Genomic DNA, 15,636 nt, shown 5'->3' with positions numbered 1-15,636 from the left:
CTGAGCGATTTCACCAATTTTAATGATAATCAAAGTATGGGACGGTAGAAATTTGTTGCTCCTCAGTCAATCGGATCTCCCTGCTAGTATATATATATAACGACCGATTAAAGACCAATTAACATAATGGATTTAAAAAAAAAAAAAAGAAAAAGGGCTAGCTAACCGGGTTTCGTTCTTCACTCAACGAAGCTAAATAATTAAAAAAAAAAGTATATTGTCATGAATATAGCGGGGGGGGGGAGTATAATTAAATAAATGGGAAAAGAATCACCTAGAAATCACATTAAGTACTAAAAGATTTTCTTTCTGTTTTCAAAGAGAAGGTCTTAAAGACTTAATAAAAATGGTTTCTAGGATCTTTAAATGGAAAGGCGAGTGTGACCTGCTTAAGATCGGAAACATGTCAACACTATAGTCTGTGGCTCAAGTATAGTTATTTATAAGGTGCTCATAGATAGCAGACCCATATGTATTATTCAGGACGTCAGAAGGTGAAAAATTTGCATAGCAAAAATAACATTTTAAACGAAAATCTAATCTTTACAATGTCCGCCCAATGTAGTGCATTGGGCGGATATCGCAAAGATTGAATTTTTATTTAAAACAACACGAACCATCAAAGATTCGTTATGCAAATTTTTTACCTTCTGACGTTCTGAATAATACACATAGGTCTGCTATCTATGAGCACCTTATAAATAACTGTACTTGTGCCACAAACTATAGAAATAATATGCCCATCTTAGCATGTTGACTAAAATATCTCTCTCTCTCTCTCTCTCTCTCTCTATATATATATATATATATATATATATATATATATATATATATATAAAGTGAATGTGTCTGTGTGCGTGTGTACATTTCCCTATGCAGTAACTCTGTCAATCTGTAAACTCTAAATTTGGTATACAGGGTACTGAGATTTGGTAAAATCTTTGTGATCGGGTTTTGGCCAGAAATTTGGCTGTTAAGGGGTCAAAGTTCAACGATTTGACCTTTGAGGACTCTACCAAACTCTTCCGATAATTTTGGGTCTAAACACTTGAAATTTTAGATATAGGTTCCTTGGACATGAATCTAACTTAATAACTTGATTTGAGCCCAAAAAGTAAATGTTAAGAGGTTATAATAGGGGTCAAAGTTAAAAAAATTGACCTTTTTTTTTTTTGCTCAACATACACCTCCAAACACCCGGGCAACGCCGGGCTGAAATGCTAGTATATTCTAAAGTTCATAATGTCCAATTATCTTATCCTACTAGTTATCCACTCCCAATAAACCTGTAAGATCTGACCTAATAGAAATAAAAGCAGACCAGTGCACTTTTGGTTACGTTAATAACAGTGCATTAAATGTTAAACCTCAGTTCTATAATTTTCATGGTTTTTCTTGACTAAGTTGCTTTTCCCCGTTCTTTAATTAACAGGTGTGTGTGCGTCAGTCCACCATTTCGTCTAGTGAATCCGAAGATAAAAGGCAGACCCTAATGTCTGCAGACTACTACAGCGGGAGATCAACGATATCTTCTCGCGCAGACAGCGGGCGTGGATGGAGTGAAGGAGAGGTACCAGGTATGTAGTTGGGTGGAGAAAGAGACGTTGACCAGTGGGTGACCAGGGATAAGGCACATAAAAAGTAAAAACCAGACAGAAATTTTTAAAAAATAAATAAACAATAAAATAAATAAATCGATGAATTAGAAAAGAAAAAAAAAATTTTTAAATAAAAATCTTTAATATTGAAACTTAAAAAAAAATGTTTTTTAAATAAAAATCTTTATTATTGAAACTTTAAAAAAATGTTTTTTTTTAAATAAAAATCTTTAATATTGAAAGTTAAAAAAAAAAATGAGAAAACATATCAAGCTTATTTAATTGCAATTCATTATTGAGATGAGTATTATTTATTAATTTATTTACTGCGGACTATTATTCTCATCTTTATTAGTTGTTGTTTCACAACATTTCGGCCAACTATTCCTCTGGCCTTCGTCAGGTGGTAACCGTGAAAGGACAGGAACTCTGAATCTCCTAAGTGCATTCTCAGCAATTACTGCCATCCATAGTTGTCGTCGTCTCACCACGTTTTTGGCCAAGTAAGCCTCTGGCTAGCTTTTTGGGTACAATTGAAAATACTATCTTCAGACAATTCTCACCTGGAACCACCTGACGAAGGCCAGAGGAAGAGTTGGCCGAAACGTCGTGAAACAACAAATAACTAAGAAAAATAAGGATAATAGTCCACAATAAATAAATTAATGTCAAGCTTATTTCAAGTTTTTTTTTGTTTTTTTTTTAAGTTGAACAGAAAAATAAAAAATAAAATATATGTAGCCTGAGAGTTCATTAGAATTTAAATACAAAAAGCAGTTTTTCTTTCTTTCTTTTTTTTTTTTTGTTATATTGGTGATTACCAAGCAAGGCGACCTGACTCTGTGAGATAAAATAATTTTTTTTTTTTTTTTTTTTTTTTTTAGGAACGTTTTTTGTGCGTCCTCTTTTTAGAGGTTCCAATTTGGGTAGAAATATTTTTGGGAAATAGCCGATTTTAGGGAGACATTTTTAGTGAAAACTGTTTTTAGGTGATATGGCCCACGAAAGTGGATATATTCGTTTGAAGTAACTGAGTGAGCTTTGCTACAGATGAAATACAAACTTTTTTCTCTTGCAGACAAAAAAAAAGAAAAAGGGCTAGCTAACCGGGTTTCCTTCTTCACTCAACAAAGAATTTTTTTTTAAGAATACTTTTTGTGGGCCCCTTTTTTAGCAGTCCTAATTTTGGTGGAAATATTTTTGGGAAGAGACGATTTTAGGGTGAAATTTTTAGTGCAAACGTTTTTAGGGCATATAGCCCATGAAAAGGATATATTCGTTTGAAGTAACTGAGTGGACTTTGCTACACATTCAAGTAATAATTTAGTAAATCGTCTTACTAAACGAGTATTTGTGGTCAGAGCTGGGATTCCTTAGTGTGAGGCTTATGGCGTACCTTTCGAGATCTGTCCCAGGCAGCTCCACTAATTGGTATCTGTCTTAACCAGCCAATCATATCCTTGTAATCAGGAAGAACCCGGATGTACTCTTATTCATTACATGAGATTAAAAGTTTAAAACTGAAATTTTATTTTATTTTGATATTTTTGTTTTCAAATTTCATATAATAAAAAATTTCGAATTCCATATAATAAAAAATTTCGAATTTCATATAATAAAAAATTTCGAATTTCATATAATAAAAAATTTCGAATCTCATATAATAAAAAATTTCGAATTTCATATAATAAAAAATTTCGAATTCCATATAATAAAAAATTTCGAATTCCATATAATAAAAAATTTCAAATTTCATTATTAAAAAAAATTTCGAATTTCATATAATAAAAAATTTCGAATTCCATATAATTATAAATTTCGAATTTCATATAATAAAAAATTTCGAATTTCATAAAAAAAAAACAATTCATGGGAATAAAACATTGTTCAAAATTTGCTCAAATCAAATTGTAAGGTATAGCGTACCACTTTAAGAAAACAGTTGAAATTGTAATATACGTTACTGAATTGTTCTCATTCTGTCAGCCACGACCAAGTAGAAGTGTTAATTATGCTATTATTTTATAACTTTTTGGGATGACCATTGACAGTTCATATTATTCAAACTATTATTCTCATCTTGATTGTCATTTTCACGTTTCAGCCGATATAACCTTCGACCTTCTTCAGGTACATCTTTTTGAACTCAGAAACTTATGAGGAATTTCAAACTGAAGCTTTTATTAATAGGGAGAAATTGTTCCTGTTCTGTCAGCCATGACCAAGTAGAAGTGTTCATTATATTATTCTGAATTACTATTGCTTATAGCAAGGATTGAACCTTCAACCTATAGAAGATTGTCATCTAACACTGATTGTTAATTAACGCCTTTATCCATGGTAGCGCAGGTTCTATTCTTTCACTTTTAAAAATTATTTCTTTCATAATATCCTGTGCATCTTTTCGTTTTGGTGTCGGACTATAGAAAATAGATTTTCCTGGGAGGATGACATATGAGTTGTTTAGGGAGCGGCTGTGACGTGCAGAGAACTTTTCAGGGCAGGTGCTCAAGTGGAAAAGTGCCAAAAATATAGTAATGTTGGGGCACAGGCCTACAATACATTCCTCTGTAAAGGGCACTTTTAAAACAGGAGTAAAAGGGGAAAAAGGGGGAGGGGCATGGTGGTGAAAGATTGCAGTCTAAAAGCCAAACTAAATGAAATTGCAAGATTTGTTACTTCTAGAAAGCACCTCTCTCCTTTCCCCTTTTACTCCTATTTTAAAAGTGCCCTTTACAGAGGAATGTATTGTTTAATTTCAATTTCTTTCTGCGAGGCACTACTGTGGCAAGTGTACTTAGATTACATTGTAGAAAAGAATTGGTTTGTACATGGCATAGCGGAGATTACCATAATTGATAGAGAGAAACATGTCTGAGCTCCAATCCCTGGTCCCTCCTCACCAATCTTTCACGGAAAACACCCGTCTAGCTGAAACCACTGTGAAAAATTTTCCCCACTCTTTATCTGTGTCAAAACCAAAACGTAGATTCCATGAACAAAACTTCTTTCTTAGAAGTGCATGTCTGTGGAACTCTCTTCCGTTTGCCTGTTTCCCACCTGACTACAACTTGGATGTCTTCAAGTCCAACATAAACAAATTCCTGATGAACTGCCCCCTTAAGTAAGACACTTTATCAAATTTCAACACTAACGTACTGTACACGCAATAACCCTTATCCCCGAGTGGCTTCCGGGTCTTGATAAGTGGTGACCACCTTGTAAAAAAAAAAAATTGGTTTGTACATGGCATAGCGGAGATTACCATAATTGATAGAGAGAAACATGTAATAGGCAGTACGATAATGCGCAACATCCTGAATCACTTTTCTTATCTATGCAATTAGGGGGTACGTCGTAAAGTACAGCCCTTCTTACACGTGCATGGTATACTTTGTTACTGAAAGAAACAAGCTCAAAATATCCTTCAGTAATGTTTTTTAACTTGCACATAAAGTACGACCTGTTCTACCCTCTGAAGAAAGTTGGAGTTTACATCAACCGAAACACTGTAAAAATAACACTCAAGATGAGAGCAGTAGTCCGAATAATCCAAATAATACGAACATTGTTTTTTGTTAATTTATAAATTAGTGTGCACCATCCCTAGGTCGGAGATCATCATCATATCAGGTTTGATCATGATCTGTACAATGGTGTGAGCTGTAAGAGAGTATATATACATGGGCTATGCCTTTAACCTTAACCTTGTAAAATGGTGTGCACCATCCCAACCAGTCTGATCCTGCAGCAGGACAGGGTCAAGACAACTGGAGGCCAGGTGAGATGCAGAAGCTACTGGAAGTTTCAACATTCTCCTGCATACAGTGCATGGTATTTTCAAATGGTCACCCATCTTATACTGGCCAGCTCCAACATTGTTTAATTTGTGCATAAAGTACAAACCATTTTACTTTTTTTTTCTTTTTTTTTTTTTTTTTCTCAGTAAGTTTTAAGAAATCAAGAGAGCTAACTGCTCCTGGAGCTAACACTTAATTTCATTACGATTTGAATTTATATCTGAAGGCTCTTTTAAGAATAAATGTTGTTCCCTATATGGCTGCTATCTGTATTTCGTCTTTCAGGGATTGTTTCCGAGAATACAAATAATATAAATAATCCTCATCTCTAAAATTCAGAAAAATAAAATTTTTATTTTTGTCTCGGCATACTCAGGTTCTGTTCACAAACTTGAGCAATAATTTAAATCAGGTCTCATACGAGATCTTGCAGTGCAAAATCATAAAAATGCTATTGAGGCTAAGGTGCCCGAATTAAGATCAATATAACTGCCTATTGTATTATGCTTAATGAAACTGTGGTAACCAAGAAAAAGATTGGCCGAAGAAGACTTGGAATGACTTTATCAAGGATGATCTTAACCCTTCAAAACCAATGTAAATAAAAAATGTCTCTTTGTATGAACATGGCCAATGTAAAACTTATATTTAATGTGCAAAAGACGTGGTAAATTAAAAAAGATTATTTATCAAGAAAAATAAAACCCTACAAGTAAAACTTGCAATTCTAAACCATATAACTAACCCTGACGCTCACCAAAAATCTATCACAAAAAAAAAAAATGCAAAAATAATTCTTAATATCTCTGCAGATTGATTTTAATCCCCGAATTTTTTTTTTTAATGTGCATTGTAATGACTTCCATGATTTTAAATTTATAGTTTTTAAAATATTTTTTGTGATTTTTAAATTATTTTGATTACCTTCATTTTATATTTATATTTTTTTAAAATATTTTTTGTGATTTTTAAAATTATTTTGATTACCTTAATTTTATATTTATAGTTTTTAAAAATATTTTTTGTGATTTTTAAATTATTTTGATTACCTTGATTTTAAATTTATAGTTTTTAAAAATATTTTTTGTGATTTTTAAAATATTTTGATTACCTTGATTTTATATTTATAGTTTTTAAAAATATTTTTTGTGATTTTTTAAATTATTTTGATTACCTTGATTTTAAATTTATAGTTTTTAAAAATATTTTTTGTGATTTTTAAATTATTTTGATTACCTTGATTTTAAATTTATAGTTTTTAAAAATATTTTTTGTGATTTTTAAATTATTTTGATTACCTTGATTTTAAATTTATAGTTTTTAAAAATATTTTTTGTGATTTTTTCAATTATTTTGATTACCTTAATTTTAAATTTATAGTTTTTAAAAATATTTTTTGTGATTTTAAAAATTATTTTGATTACCTTAATTTTAAATTTATAGTTTTTAAAAATATTTTTTGTGATTTTTAAATTATTTTGATTACCTTGATTTTAAATTTATAGTTTTTAAAAATATTTTTTGTGATTTTTTCAATTATTTTGATTACCTTAATTTTAAATTTATAGTTTTTAAAAATATTTTTTGTGATTTTTTAAATTATTTTGATTACCTTGATTTTAAATTTATAGTTTTTTTTAAATATTTTTTGTGATTTTTTAAATTATTTTGATTACCTTGATTTTAAATTTATAGTTTTTAAAATATTTTTTGCGATTTTTTAAATTAATTTAATTTCCTTGATTTTAAATTTATAGTTTTTAAAATATTTTTTGCGATTTTTAAAATTATTTTGATTACCTTGATTTTAAATTTATAGTTTTTAAAATATTTTTTGTGATTTTTTTAAAATTATTTCGATTACCTTGATTTTAAATTTATAGTTTTTTAAAATATTTTTTGTCATTTTTTAAATTATTTTGATTACCTTGATTTTAAATTTATAGTTTTGTAAAATATTTTTTGTGATTTTTTAAATTAATTTAATTTCCTTGATTTTAAATTTATAGTTTTTAAAATATGTTTTGTCATTTTTTAAAATTATTTTGATTCCCTTGATTTTAAATTTATAGTTCTTTAAAAATATTTTTTGTGATTTTTTAAATTATTTGGATTTTGTATTTTTAAATCATTTTTGGTAAGTTTTAATTAATTATTTCATTCTCTATTTTTTGGTGCAACTTTCCCTAGAGTGCAGTATATTTTTTGGAGTGATTTACTCCTCGTAATTTTCTTGAGTCGTTTTCTAACCCTTATCTTCAAGCAGCTTTGGGCCTTGATGAGTGGTGACGCTAGAATATAAACAGTTCTTATAAGTAATAAAACTTTATTCATGATATTTATCATTTCCAATCCTCTCATAATATTCCTCATCATCCAATGGAACTTCCATTAGCAGTTTGTTACCTATTACTATCCTTCTGTGGAACACAATACCACGGGACTGCTTCTAAACTGACTATAACATGGTCGTTTTCAAAGCTAATGTAAACAAAGTCTTGTTGAGCTGTCCTTTTAAATAATCAAATTTAGGCCAGTTTCTTTTCTTCTCTTTTGCGCGTTTTCACCCCAAACAAGGCACATTGACATTTTGATATAGAGGGTTACTATCTGGGACATAACTTGCAAAGGTACTATGCAGGGAGTTGAGTAGGAAGATGTCTTTTAACATTACACTTTCACTTCTGCATGTCAGTACAGTCAGGGAAACAAGAACCAAAAAGGGAATTCCAAAGTCTGATAGTTCTAGGGAAGAAACTTATAGAGTAGAAAGCTTTCTTACATCTGGAGATCTCTACTGTGTAGGGGTGGGATTTTTCTGCTTGTTGGGTTTGTCAGGGGTATTTACGTTGATGGGGTACAAGAGCATTTACTATTAGAATGCGTGTAAAACAAGCAGAGGGGTGCAACGTTTTGTCGATAGGACAGCGATTGGAGCCTAGCTGACAGTGTGGGACCTATTAGGTTGGTGACTTTCTTTTGAACCCTGTCTAAGAGTGAGGGACTAGTAGCTAATGCACGAGCCCAACAACCATCAATACTAAACATATCACCGTCCACCTGGCAAAGTCATTAACTCTTTATCCTCGAGTGGCCTTTGGGCCTTCATCAGTGGTGACGCTTTGGTTTAAAATAAAATACATCAAATAAGATTAATGATATTCATCACGCATAGTAGATATCACATTTTTTTTTTTTTTTTTGGCCTTGTTGGCTCGGTGTTTCCACTTCGGTGTGGCGTGGGTTGAATTTGAAATGGAGCCAATCCTGAAACTATAGATGGCACTCTTGGCACCATCGCTTAATATACTTCTTGAATGAAGGATTCTGGGAAGATATCCAGGAAGAATTTTTATTTGTGTAAAGAAAAGTGCCAGTGTAACAAGAAGTTTATCGTTGCAGATGTTCCCATAAGCAATAATTATTCTTTGAGGTCTTCCTTGTCTCAAATTTTTGACAGTCTTAGTTTAATTTAGCGTCACACAAGAAATTTCGGATTTTTATTAAAAGGATTCAGCCATAAAAAAAGTTTTAGTGTGTATCCTATAATCTTTAACGAGTTTATTTACTTTAGGCGTGTTTACTGCATATCAACCCTTTTTTTGTTTTATAAAAAAAAATGAAAAGAAAGTGTAAAAAAAAGTTGGGATTTAATTTGATTTAACGAAACAAGGTTCCTTGAATTTCAAGTTCTTCTTAAGACACTTTAAGCTTTAATTTTTGGACAGTTTCTAGAATCACGATCATAAAATGAATTTTTAATCAAAAAAGCAGGCCAGAGGCTTAGTTGACCAAAAGTGGCGAGACAACAACAACTATGGAAGGCAGTAATTACTGAGGATAAAGTTAAGAGACTCAGCATTCGTATCTCATTGCGGTTAGCCACCTGAAGAAGGCCAGAGGATGTTGGCCGAAACATTGTAAAACAACAACTAGAAGATAAGGATAACAGTCCGCAAATAAATAAATAAATAAATAAAAAATAGATAAATAAATAAATAAATAAAAAATAAATAAATAATTAAAAAATAAATAAAAAATAAATAAATAATTAAAAAATAAACAAAAAATAAATAAATAATAAATAAATAAAAAATAAACAAAAAATAAATTAATAAAAAATAAATAAAAAAATAAACAAAAAATAAATAAATAAAAATTAAATAAAAATAAACATAAAATAAATAAATAATAAATAAATAAACAAAAAACAATAAATAAATTACTCATCTTTTTTTTTTTTTCTTTTTTTTTTTTAATTACATTTTCACTCCAAACAAGGCAAATTGCAACTTTGGTGTAGGGGGCTACTATCAGGGGCAAAAACTACTGGAGTACTATGTAGGGATTTGGGCAGCAAGATGTCGGTTCACGTTACACTTGAACTTCTGCACGTCAGTACTGTTGGGGAAGCAGGGACCTGGAACGGAATTCCAAAGTCTAGCGGTTCTGGGGAAGAAACTATTAGAGTAGAAAGATCTTTTACATCTAGGGATTTCTACAGTGTGGGGGTGGGATTTAGCTGCCTGTCGGGTTTGTCGAGGGTGCTCACATCGTGGGGGCACAAGTGCTTGCAGTTCGTCAGAGCATTCATCACTAAAATACTTGTAGAACAGGCAGAGGGATGCAACGTTTCGTCGATGGGACAGAGGCTGAAGCTTAGATGCCAGTTCAGGGCCTATATCAGGTTTGCGACTATCTTTTAAACCTTGTCAAGGAGCGAGAGACTATTAGCAGATGCACCAGCTCAAATGTGACAGCAATACTCCATAGATGGGCGAATGGTGGCCTTATAGAGGTACAGGATACTTTCGGGTGTTAGTAGTTGTCAAAGGGATTCCAATAAAAACATTCTTTTTTTCTCTTCTGAAACCAAAATGGCGTACAACTCCAAAAAGATTCCCTTATTCATCTCCCACTACTAAAATTTTTCTTCACTCTGTCGGTAGGACCACAGATTCGCCGACTACAACTTATGCAGAGAGGTACCCAACGATGAAAACAGGGCCACCTGTAAGCCAAGAGTGGTGACCCATAGTGCCGTGGGATGGGATCCTGGTGCTACTGGGTCATTCTTTCACTGCACCCAGACGGCGGATCAGAGAGGCCTGATTCAATCGACTGGTCATGTCAGGTTATATCTATAAGTTAATCCTCAACTGTATTATTTCTTCAAAAAATCAAAACCTTACTTTTTTCTTTTCTCTCTTTCCCGAATAGATAGTAGAAGTCGGTGACTAAGGATCGTGATAAACAAAGATTATCAATGCTAGTGATAATTTTCTTAAAGAATAATATTATTAAAACAATAATGATTTTTTGGGAGTAATCTTGTGTTGGAGTGGTGTTTGCTGAGAGTAAACGTGAAAAGATTAATTACATTTATTGCGATGATATATTTTATTCAATCTTTTGGCCATTTGGAGTGTTTGCTCCTTATATTTTTCTTCTTTTACACATTCGGGATTAGCGGATTAAATTAACGAACAGATTTGCAGACAAACAGATATATTATTTAAACAAAAGGTTACGATAATTTTTATAAGTTGTTTGCACTTCAAGTACCAAATAAAAAGTGGAAAATATGATAAATTGCTGATTAGAAATGAAGAAAAAAAAACGTTCTTTAAAAAGAAAAGTCTTGAAAGAAAATTCCTTAAAAATATATGCCCACACATATATACACGCACACACAAACATATACGCACGCACGCACACACACACACACACACACACACACACACACACACACACACATACTCTTCACCTGTTTAAAAAAAAGGCGAGAAATAAAACTGGAACAAATATGTCAGCCGCTCATTAAATATTGCTTCACGCTCATAACGTTTTTTAGCTGTTCTTGTTATTCATTATTTCAACAATTTTATAGTGCAATCGTTTCTTTTTTGTTATGTTTGCGTGCACGAGAAGCAACGATAACCTCTGCCTACGTCAGCGATCATTCAGTGCGCTCCGATTCGCTGACAACATTGTTATTTTCTTCCTATCTCATTAATTATTGCATATGACAACAGCGCACGAGAATAGTTATATTCTTACCAATTTAACCGTTCCATTTAAAATAGCTATGACATTTCGAAGGTGTACTAGATCTCTCTTCCTCTTATATATATATATATATATATATATATATATATATATATATATATATATATATATATATATATATAAACTACTTCATTTACTCGCATAAAATTAATATACGAAAGTATACATTTATGCGTAAGCTTTTTGAGTATTTACTTCAAAAGTGCTCGAGTATTTACTTCAGAAGTGTAGCTACGTATTGACGTAGGTAGAACTAGTTAGTAATTTATAAAATATATATGGCAATTAAGCTACACTGAATATTCCGTGTTTCATCCACCCTAGGATTCTTTAGGCTTATGCGCAAATTTTGTGATTGTCTGTCGTTTTTATATACACACCTTCTATTGAGATTTTAGTTAGCCAATCAGCTTTCTAGTATCCAAATGGAGCACACACACAAAGAAACAGGTCACCCAGAGGTCAAATGCGCCTTTGTCCTGTAAGTGCATGTTCATTGGCTGATAGGAAGGGGCGCGGTGGATACTAAAAAGCTGATTGGCTAACTAAAATCTCAATAGAAGGTGCGTATATAAAAATGAGACAACCACAAAATTCGCGCATAAGCCTGAAGAAACCTAGAGTGGATGAAACACAGAATATTCAGTGTAGCTTAATCGCCATATATATTTTATAAATTATATATATATATATATATATATATATATATAAAATAAAAATTACAATTAAATTTACCAAAATGATCCAAGATGGTAAAACTAAAGTATATTATAAATATTAAAGAATTAATATTTAGAAAGCAATCTCAACCAGATGTAAAAGCTCGATAAAACCAAATAAGAGATAGAGCTTATAATAAGAGCAAATAGTTAATAAAACATGTTAAAAAAACACTTTGAAAAAGAGTAAAAAACATATTTAATTTGAAAAGGAAACACTAAATAATTGGATAGTCCTTAATCCGCGGAGTTTCGAAGAAATACTTCCTTTTCATCAGAGGGTAGGAATTTGCTTTGTGAAATTACCTTTTCCTTCACCCTATACCCTCTGCTTCACTTTTTGTTATCAAGTAAGGTCTTTGACTTACTTGTAGTTTCATCAAATACTTTTGCAAGCAATATATATATATATACTAGCAGAGTGACGCAACGTTGCCCGGAACTGAATGATGATCAACGCATGTTTCACACTCACATATCTTCATTGTCATCAAAATTGGTTGATTTTTTTTATCTGATCGATTTTATTTTTTTTAATTTTTATCAGATAGATTTAAAAAAAAAATTTTTTATCAGATCGATTGATTGATTGCTTGCTCTAGTTAGGGAACCCATCACGGTGTACTGGGAAGAGGTTTTACAATACATGGTAGTCTACATTGCACTGTAGAGAACCTAGTGTTGGTTTTATACAATTATTTTAAAGGTTGAATTAAAATTTAAAATAAAACGTCAAGTATCATCGTTTAATTGTGCTCCAAACAAAAACATTTATTTCGAACATGCCCCTATCATATTAAAGAACCTACTGTTGATTTTATAAGCCTGTGTAGTAATAAAATTTTTATATTGCTTGTATGGTAATAAGATTTCTTATATACACTTGTGACGTTAGGCTGTGTAAGGTGTTAACTTTGATCAAAATCGCCTGTTCCTTTTTTCATCAGATTATTTCGATTATCAATACTTATCGAAAACATTCTTACACAAAACCTATTTAAAAACACTGCCAGGCACATGAAGTACCTTCGTCTGAAATTTCATAAAAATCAGCCCAGCTGTTTAGGAGTTCGTAGGAAACGAACTTACAGACACAGACACACGTCCAGACAAAGTTCCCCTTGATCCTTTTATGTAGAGAATGATATATATATATATATATATATATATATATATATATATATATATATATATATATTTCACATTCTTTTGCTTTCTCTTTTCCTTTTCTTTCTTCCCTTCCTCTTCTTCTCTCCCCCTTTTTTCTCTGTTCTCTTCTTTTGTTTTTCGATATGTAATCACATAATCATCCTTTTTTAAAATTTAAATATTTAAGTAATTTGCTTTTCTTTGTCTTCATCTGAGGACTAACTCTTTTAAAAGACGGAACCTTCCTGATTACATCATTGGTTATTTATGACTGAATACCCGAAACAGTGTCATAATCTTTGTAAAAATGTTTATTTGAATATAAAAAAAAGTTATTTTACTCTATTTACTATTGAGCACTATTATATAAACCATGATTAAATTTATTGGTTTTTATCTTTGAACATCCTTTAACTTGAAAAATCAATGTGTGTGTGTTAGTTAGGTGCAGGGATACCATCACAAAGACTCACCCTGCAATTAATCTCATTGTGGTTCTAAATACACCACCTTCTTTTCAGTTGAACTTCTGGGTATTGTAATATTATATAATCAGTTTCTTAATTATTTGTTTGTGTATTTCTTTTTTATTTATTTAATTTTTCGTTAACTCTTTTTATCATTAGGCTGTGACCGTCTAGTGTCCTAGTACCTATCTTAATAGCTGTGCTCCTCTATTCTCTGATTGTGGGTGCATGTGTGTCAGAACATAGAATAATACACGTGATGACATAGCTGTCTTCTGCTGAGCCTCTAGAAGATTCACCAACGTCTTGGTGGAGCTGGTTCTGTTACAAAAAGATTCACCAACGTCTTGGTGGAGCTGGTTCTGTTACAAAAAGATTCACCAACGTCTTGGTGGAGCTGGTTCTCTTACAGAAAGACACATGCAAGACAGGAACGCAAGAGGAATGGTTGTTTTTATTTATGTTTCCCTTAGTCAATCCCAGGCGTTTTGTCGCAGCAGACAGGAGTGAATGACGATCTTGACTTGTGGTTCCGTTTGGAAACCGTCGCCCCCTTGTGAGGAGCCTGGTTACCCCATATTATCTCTTCCGCGTCTAAGAATGAACACAGATCCGTTCTCTGTTTGCAAACCTTCCAGTGCAACTTGATCGGTCACAGAGTTTGATTCCTGGCACAGCATGACCACCTTTCTGCACCTGCAATGCTTTCTCAACTATATTGTTTCCCACGATTCAATCTATTGTTTACTCTGTTAGACAGATAAATTGATAACTGAATCAATGCTTTCTATGCGGCGTTGTCTGGCGATTACAATCTGATGTTAAGACATCCAGTGGTGAGGCCTTCTGAATGATGGGCTTGCACAATTTCTGAATTTGTATACGCATATACTTCTGCGTTCACTGCACAAGTCGTGATCGTCACAATCATTACACCGGTTCAAACTTGGTGCTGCAGCAAGGAATTTTCATTCCAAAAAAACTACTAGTCCAACCTGACTCAACAGACTCTCCTTGCTCCCAAATGATAATTAAAAGTAAACCACATTTGAAAAGCCAGGTCATTTCTCTTGCTTGGCTCTTCATGGTTTGTCTTTGCCAGCATTCGAATCCTCCCAAACAGGGAAGATAGACTCTCGCTCTCTCTCTTTGCTGCATATGGAACAGGATCCTGGTAGTCTCTGATATTGTGACTCTGCTACTATATTGGCGATTGGCCTCGGCTTCCAACTTAGCCCAAGTAGGGCTTAGGCATAAAGAAATGAACACATGTCAACAAAAATGATGCAGACCACCTTCCACAATTTCTTCGATTAGATAGCAAATGGTTCATGTTTGAAATTTAATCGTTGTAAATTCTGAACTTTTATCATTTTATTTACTAATAAATGTAATCAGTATTATTCTTTGTGATTCATAATTTATGCTCAATCATTTTATTTAAAATACTGTGCAACATACTATATGTGTGTCTGCATATATATATATATATATAATAATTATTATTTCCTATAATAATTATTAAATTATTAAATACGTACACACACTAGTATTTCATCCTTTCAGGAATCTTCAGTGCAGAGTGTCATGATTAACATCAGTCGATAGATTCGAACCCGGCGATAGAAGCCATCTTTGGCTTCGTTAGCAAGGACCATATCCATTCGGCTACCATTAATCGTGAGAAATGCTGTTGAATTTTAAACATTTATTTCATTAAATGTTTTTAACGTCAGTCAGAGTGATCTAATCATTAAAAACTCTGGCCTTGATGGAGAGGAGATTAAAACTTGCTGCTACGGTTTCAAATGATCTGAAATAACAGCAAGAGGAG

The 15,636-nt window shown here is 32.1% G+C and overlaps 1 protein-coding gene across 8 annotated transcripts in view; it reads left to right on the top strand.

Annotated features, from left to right (window-relative positions):
* Nucleotides 1-15,636, top strand: part of LOC145241981 (protocadherin gamma-A11-like) — a 771,034-nt gene that overhangs the window by 706,070 nt on the left and 49,328 nt on the right. For 3 of the 8 annotated variants that reach the window (XR_013862632.1, XM_080104852.1, XM_080104851.1), the window contains one exon: nucleotides 1,433-1,577. The exons of 4 other annotated variants lie outside the window; for them this stretch is intronic. Coding sequence is in view for 2 of the 4 variants with exons in the window: in XM_080104852.1 (XP_079960978.1) it covers nucleotides 1,433-1,577 (145 nt within the window). In the remaining 2 variants the exon portion in view is untranslated. Of the gene's footprint in view, nucleotides 1-1,432; nucleotides 1,578-15,636 lie in introns of those variants that run through there. One more of the 8 variants, XR_013862629.1, reaches the window with a different exon arrangement.

This window comes from Euprymna scolopes, chromosome 21, assembly GCF_053919585.1.
Source record: "Euprymna scolopes isolate OS-2025 chromosome 21, ASM5391958v1, whole genome shotgun sequence".
Classification (NCBI taxonomy): Eukaryota; Metazoa; Mollusca; class Cephalopoda; order Sepiida; family Sepiolidae; genus Euprymna; species Euprymna scolopes.
This window is presented reverse-complemented; position numbering and strand designations above follow the sequence as displayed.